The sequence below is a fragment of the Elaeis guineensis genome, chromosome 3, assembly GCF_000442705.2.
Source record: "Elaeis guineensis isolate ETL-2024a chromosome 3, EG11, whole genome shotgun sequence".
NCBI classification, from domain to species: Eukaryota; Viridiplantae; Streptophyta; class Magnoliopsida; order Arecales; family Arecaceae; genus Elaeis; species Elaeis guineensis.
The window spans coordinates 97070202-97077735 of NC_025995.2; the positions used below are offsets into that span (position 1 = coordinate 97070202).

The 7534-nt window shown below is 36.5% G+C and overlaps 1 protein-coding gene across 1 annotated transcript in view; it reads left to right on the plus strand.

Moving 5' to 3' along the window:
* Positions 1-6570, plus strand: part of LOC105041660 (uncharacterized) — a 6790-nt gene extending 220 nt beyond the window's left edge. Inside the window, exons 1-7 of the mRNA XM_010918637.3 lie at positions 1-149; positions 417-502; positions 2026-2172; positions 2283-2391; positions 5149-5272; positions 5697-5967; positions 6197-6570. The exon at positions 1-149 is cut by the window's left edge and continues 220 nt beyond it. Of these exons, the coding sequence (XP_010916939.1) occupies positions 17-149; positions 417-502; positions 2026-2172; positions 2283-2391; positions 5149-5272; positions 5697-5967; positions 6197-6298 (972 nt within the window). The 5' untranslated portion in view covers positions 1-16 and the 3' untranslated portion in view covers positions 6299-6570. The remainder of the gene's footprint in view (positions 150-416; positions 503-2025; positions 2173-2282; positions 2392-5148; positions 5273-5696; positions 5968-6196) is intronic.
* Positions 6571-7534: the final 964 nt, after the last annotated feature.

Here is a 7534-nt window from a genome sequence, read left to right on the forward strand (position 1 = left end):
TGTAGCTGAGCTCGAGATGACGACCAAGGTGGATCCGGGGAGCTCCTCCCCGCTGATCGCCCCCGCTCTGGTGCCGGAGCCCGGCGAGATCGACCTCGAAGCCGGCCAAGGGGAGCAATTACAGTGCCGGATCTGCCTCGAGACCGACGGTGACCCTTCTCACTCCCAATTCGTCCATTTCTTTCCTGAATTTCCTGGAATTATCGTTCATTAATTCTCGCTCCAATTTTGATTCCATTTGACGAAAATTGTGGGAGTAGAAAGGAAATTTGAGTAAATTTAGTTCTAGGACCAGTTCGATCTTCCAAAATTGACAGTAAAAAGAAGAAAAAAGTGGAATTTTCAAGTAAAACAATATTTCTTTTTCTTTTAAGTGGTAGAAAAATTGATCGAGGTGTGTGTTTTTGGGTTCTCAGGAAGGGATTTCATAGCTCCTTGCAAGTGCAAGGGAACTTCCAAGTATGTTCACCGTGAATGTCTGGACCACTGGCGGGCTGTGAGGGTAAGTTGCTGTTTATCTGTTGCAGTTTGTGCGGTTATGTGATTAAAGTTGCGCTCTTTAAATAATTATGTTCATCATGCAGAGCAGAATGAGACAAAACCAAACCCATTTTTTTTATTGGGTTTAATTTTAGTCTTTGATACTCAATTTTGAGATTTAACCTGAGGATCATGCTTAGCCGTGTCATTGCGTAACTGTGACTCATGACATAGAAGTCAAGGCCATAGAAGGTTTGGTCTATTATTTGTTCTGGATGAGGAAAAATAATAAGTGTTTGGTTTTTGATGAAAATTTTGACTCAAAAGCCAAGGTTGCAACAATGCTTTTGGCATGGGGGACTTTGCAGTTTTCTGTACGAAGTTAGTTAAGGTAGCCATTGAAACAATGGAAAAACTTATGATGTATGCATTATAAAATTGTGAAGGAGAGATTTCAAAAGGAGAACATCAGAGGATGTGGATAAATTGAACAACTCAACATGGGGTAATGGGGAACTTGATAAGGACATAATGATTTGCACAAGAGATATGAGGACATGCCAATTAAGATGAGAATTTTCGTATCCATCCAAGACTCAAGAAAGATGAAGGGAGGCCTTGAATTATTTTACTTGAACATATAAGAAGAATTATATATTGCCCAGTGAGAGAGTATGTAGCGTATAATTGCAGTTGGTGAAAAGGAATTATTTGTAAATCCTTCCCCATTTAATTGGAAAAGGGCTCCTTCTCCATGTTACAAAGGCAATAATAATTTATTTCCATCAATCCTCTTCCATATGCCTGAAACTTATAATGCAGTTTGGTAAACATTTTTGGACTAACATATACTTCCTATTGTTTACTCTTTTATGTTTCTGATGAGCAAATAAGCATCTGATTTGCCATTTGACCAACAACATTTCCAGGGATGAGCTTATACATAACTGAGACTTTCCTACTCATATCTGAAAAGGGCACCCTTCTTTGGTGTACCATGTGCTTTCTGGACCCACCTCTAACTGTATCCTATTTATATTGGCGAAATTAAATTCTCATGGGTTGTTGGTTATTCATTAGATTTTAAATATGTCCTCGGTTCTCTTACATGATGAGCATGGTCAAATGGTGAGTAGAGATGGATGGAGAAAATAACATTTATAGACCATGCATGAAGAGACTTAAGAATGTCAATATTCAGTTTGACACTTGGAAAGGGGAATTTTGAATTTGATTGGGAAATGGATGCTGATTTGCTGATTAAGTTCCAGGCTTTAGAATTGATGATAGTAGAATTTAGTCTTGTTGAAGTTTAGAGAAATAAGAGAACAAAAGTCAGATTGGGTCATAAAGACTGGTCAGTAAAGTTAAGACTGAAGACAAAAACTTAAGCCTTGTTAGTTTAAAAGGTCAGTGACACTCTTCTAAAGATTCCACCTCAATTTTATAGATGTGGATTCCTTTAAATATTTGGTTTTTTCAACTCTGTAAGATTATCTTCAGGCAAAATCAGGTTGACTCCAATCATTTGTCCATATTCTCCAGGAAGGATTTGCATTTGCCCATTGTACAACCTGCAAGGCTCCTTATTATTTGAGGGTTCATGTTCATGCAGACAGGAAATGGAGAACCTTAAAGTTCAGATTCTTCGTGACTCGAGATATATTGTTTATCTTTGCAGTTGTTCAACTTGTAAGTTTATGATGATTTTTATCTATTTTTTTTGCTATTTTTTAAATCTCTGTAGATTCAGTGTCACTTCTGTTGCCCCCCTTTTATAAGCATCTGATTCACATGCACAGGTAATTTCTTCACTGGCATATCTGGTGTATCTAGTTGATAGCTATCAGCAATACTGGCTGCGTGTGGCCTGGGGGTTCGACAATGAACTTAGTTTCTACTACATATGTGGTAAATTTTTAGACCACAAAAATCTTTTGATAGTTTATTTAAAAAAGATTCTTTTACCTTAATTACAAGAGTTTGCTTAAAAATGTCTCTCCAGTCTAAACCTCATGTTTATGATTGAAATTCCTACAAATTGCAATGATTGTTGAAATGCTGTTCGCATTTACCATGCAATAGAGATATATGCTATATATTTCACCTTTTTTTTCTTTTTTTTTGGGGGGGGACGGGGGGGCGTTTGAACATATTTGCCTCTAAGAATTATAAAAATATATAAAATGCATCAACTATTTCTTTTTTTCCTTAATACTCAGTACACATGCGTATTACAGTTTGTTAGAATTTTATGTTTTGTTTGTCACTTATTGCTTTTTTTTTTTTTTTTTGGGTGGGTGGGGGGGCAGGGGAGGGTGGTGATGGAGGGGGAGTTGTGTTGGAAGTATGGAACTAGCAGACTGTCCACTGATATTAGTAAAATGTAAACAGTTACAAACTTATGTCATTATTTGATCAGGATCCTGAATATCAATAACCATATAGCTTTTTTTATCATGTCAAAAAAAAAAAAAAAAAAAAAAGAGAGAGAAACTGATTATGGGTCACATGAAGCAACAATGTAGGGATGTGGATGAGTGGGACACTTACACAAGGAATAAGGCATCAATTATAGGCAATATGCATATGTATAATAAGTGGTCAACTTATAAATAGCAAACAAGCCATTAGCACAATGGTTGCACATCTCTGTCTGGGAGATAGTTTTCTCTTCAAACTGGAGGTATTTTCCCAACTGATTGATTGGGATGATTCTTCCATCATATTTGTGAGATGATTGGTGTGGCACTTTGTTGTTCCAAAAACATATAATATACATATGGTAAGGCTACAGTTGGACAGTCGGACCTGATCGAGGTAAAACAGCTTGAGGTAGTACTGACGTAGGTGTCAGTGGCAACTTGGGCAGGTGCAGACATGGCAACAACAAACTATGCTAATTGATAAAGATGTTTTATTTGATGATTTATAAAGTTGTGCCAGTCAAAGAGTAAGAGAAAGCTCATGTGTCATTACAAGCGAGTAGATAATCATTAACAACTACTGATAGTTGCATTGCTGTATATAGCCATCGCTGTTTATTTCATAGAAGCTGCAATGCCCACATCAATAGGTGATAGCTGTTGACAAAGCTTGAACTTGACAAGCCTGGCTTATTCCTTGATAGGAATACTTGAACTCTACCATGACTGTCAGAATTATCTATATTATTAGAAAGATGGGTGCTTGACATTCTGTAAGAGGATTGGCCAATAGTATTCCCATAGCTCACACAACTAGGCAAGTAGTAAAAAGGGGAATATTGGTGCATAAAGCAAGTGAAATAATGCATTTTAACTTGACAGTTAGTGCAGTATCACCAGGCAGTAGTATAAGGGACTGGGGATATGCAGTGCAAGAATAACGAAAATACCAGATTCAACACCTAAAAAATGATTGTTACTTATTTTGGTCAAATGTGGCAATCTTCAACACAAATGCGTCCAAGTTGGCCAAGAAGTACACAGAAATCAAATGAACCTCTAAAATGGATCAGAAATGGACAGAAAATTGCAGCAATATGAGGTCAAATTATTTAAAAAAATCACCAAAACCTTTGCTTCTGGATGCTAAAGACCATCAAAACTCAGAGGGGATGAAGCTAAAGAGTTGTAAATGACCGAAGAAGAGGATTTCTGATGACTTAGTTGAGAAAAAAAAGTTGAAACTGAGGCCTAGTCAGAGGCTACAGGCAAAGAGGATGAACCAATTTGACACATTGAGGGGGGGGGGGGGTGGTGGGGGGAGGGAGGGGGAATGAATGGAAGAATTCCTAGACCAGTGAACTTTTCTGAAGTCAATAAAAGAGAATTAGATCCCTACAGCAATGGTTACTTGGTTTATACTCTTATGACACCCGAACAACTAGCATAAAATTGTTTACTTGTCTCCCCAACTTTGAAAATCTTTTTGTGATGAAGCCCTTGACTTGAGGCCATTTCTCTATCACGAACAAAAGCTTTATGGTTTTGTCAAATTCTGGCTATGCGTCATCTAAGGTATGAATGTTAAAGGGGTGCTTCAGCGCTTCAATTCAACAGTGGGGATGAAAGATAGGTGCAGTGTCTTGTATTTGTTTTCCATAGTCTGTAAAAAGAGCCTAAGACGGGCTCTGCACTGCTGGTTCTGGAATTCTGCTCTGTGATTGTCATCCCACATGAAGGCTAGAGTGATTAAAGTGAAAGAGCCAAACTACTGATTGCCCCCCCGAGAAAAAGAGCCATATTTATGTATATTGTGGAAGAGGCATGTACATGCTGATGCACATACAAGCTAGGGTGATTAAAGTAAAAGAGCCAAATTTCTGATTCCCCATAAAAAAGGAGCCATGTTTATGTACATTATGGAAGATGCATACACACATCTGCACATACACATACATGCATCGTATAATTGGTGCACCAATGTGCTCAAATGTCCCGACATCTGTAATTGGTGTTTGATGATCAGATTGTCTTTACATCTTGGGCTTGGAAATCTTTCCAAGGAACATGTCCTATTAACCTTCTTGCTATACCTTGCATGTTTGTATGAAGAAAATTTTATGTGCTTGTGGTTGGGATGTTTGTTGAATCTTAAGCATCAATTTTGTTATATCTTAACAGTTAATATGACTTATCCCTTCCTATTCATGCTGATTTTTTATATTATTGTTGTGCGGAACAGGGGCGCTACTATTTTTTGCTTTGCTTGGATTGTCCGGATGCTTCATAACTTGCTATGATCGTCGAGTACGCAATGATTTGGCTCAGCCTTGTCGAGAATTATGTCTCTGTTGCTGTCAACCAGGGTAAATGCTGCATCTAATTTAATTTAATTCTTTATATGCGATGCACATTCTCATCATTTTTTGACTTTCATGGTAATCCTTTGTGCTTGGGTGCATGTTGATTTTGGAATGAAATGTTTGCCTTTTTATTGCTAAAGCCTGCATGTAGTTCTTATTTAGTTTACATTGTCAATATCGCGTTATGGATTCATATTGATCTTGGAATGTCATATTTGCTCTTAAATGCAAGATCTTTACACAAACATAAGACACAAGCAAAAACAAAAGCATTAGATAAAAAGAAATTCTCTCTCTCTCTCTCTCTCTCTATGTGTGTGTGTGTGTGTGTGTGACACAAATTATGCAACCTTCTCTCGTCATCTTGGTTTACGATGAATTTTTGTATACTAAATAACATCAGTTTCTTTTTTCCCCCTCCTTTCAGAATGTGTGCTGATTGCCATCTCCCTGGCACGCTGTGTATGTGGACGGACTGTACTACTTGCTTTGAAAGCTGTGCAAGTACAGCAGGTGAATGTGGATGCTTAGGAGGTGCTGGAGAAGCTGGGTTACCATTGCTGTTTATCATGGGATTGATTGTGCTTGGGCTATTCACTATTATTGGCATATTCTATAGTGTGCTTGTGGCAACAATGGTTGGTCAGCGGATTTGGCAGCGGCATTATCATATACTAGCTAAACGAATGCTAACAAAAGTGAGTCCTGATTTCTTGGCCGCATGTTTTTTTCATTCTTTTGCCATGGTGCAAATTCATGATTCCATGTAATCAATGTGTGGTGTAGTTCCTTTGTTTGCTTGCTAGAATCATGACATAAAAAAAAAAAATCTTATCTATTTTTTTCATTAATTTGTTCAAGATCTCAGCTGTACATCGTATAGATGTATTCACTTAATATAGTTAATCCCTTTTAAATGATTATCAGGAGTATGTCGTGGAGGATGTTGATGACGAGGGCATGGACTGGTGCCCACCACCTCTTCCACCGGAGCATGTTCAGCAGCTTAAGTCTCTCGGGCTCCTGTAACTCGATCATTCATCTCAACATCATGTCGTGCGTAAGAGATGCACGTGGAAAGGCACAGGAGGTTGCACCATGTGTTTATGAGGACACTCTTCTGACATTTAATTTGTTGTTACCATATCCCTCAATTTAATCTTCACTTTATACATAGTGTATTCTCCATTTGTAAATGATGAGACGGTAGCAGTCTGCCATGCCATTGTGGCATCTTTAATGTTCCTATCACAGAATCTTCCTACTTTTTTTTGAGTAAAGTATACATGGAGTTTCTTTTAGGATCCATTCTTTCGTGGATAAAAATTTCATGGATAAAATTTTTATTTGAAATTTTTTATTTTTTTAGATAAATATTATTCAAATAATATTTAGATAAAAAAATAATTTATTCATATCTTTTTATATATGAAAAAAATGGTTTTAAAATTTGTTATCTATATATTTTTATATTATTATTTTTTTGAATAAATTGTTAAAATTTATTTATATTTTTTATAATATCTTTGATATTTTGTAGGAATAGAAAAAATAGATAATTGAATTATTGGATATTGAATAATAAAGATATTAGAAATGAGGATGGATATTTTAAAAATAAAATTAAATATTCATTTTATTAATTGATGAGAAAATAATTTAATTATTTTGTATATAAAAAAATAATTTATTTATTTATAATATTTATTTCTAAAAAATGGCTCGTTGTTGTCATCAGGAAGTGTACGTCTTCAAAATGGCTTTGGAGTTGCTGCTTCAGGAAATTGGGAGGGAGTATAGCTATGTTAATGCCTCGAACCTCCTGATTGGACTTGGTGCCATTTCTGATTTATTCTGTTCCAAATTTTGATTACTTCGTTTTTGACATAAAGGGAGAGTCTCATACATGATTACAGTTCCATTGCTGGGATTATATCAACAATGGTTGGACTGGAATCTTTGATAGCTTGACAAAAGATATAACCATCGAGACAAACACTGATTTATAAGATTAAATTCTAATGACCGGAAGTCAAAGCATGTCAAAGTTGTCCAGCACGAGAGAGCAGCAATTCAGCTGGCCGTTAACAGGTCTACAGCATGCTCAAAAATTCTTTTTCGAGGCGTCTGTGTTAAGAGCTCTAATTGGTTTCTATCTTCTCAGTACCTGTGAAACATCCATGAAACCATCAGGAAATTTAACTGCAATGCGACTATCGATATAGGACATCATGAAGAAATGGTCGGTAAAAGTTCTTTTCTTGG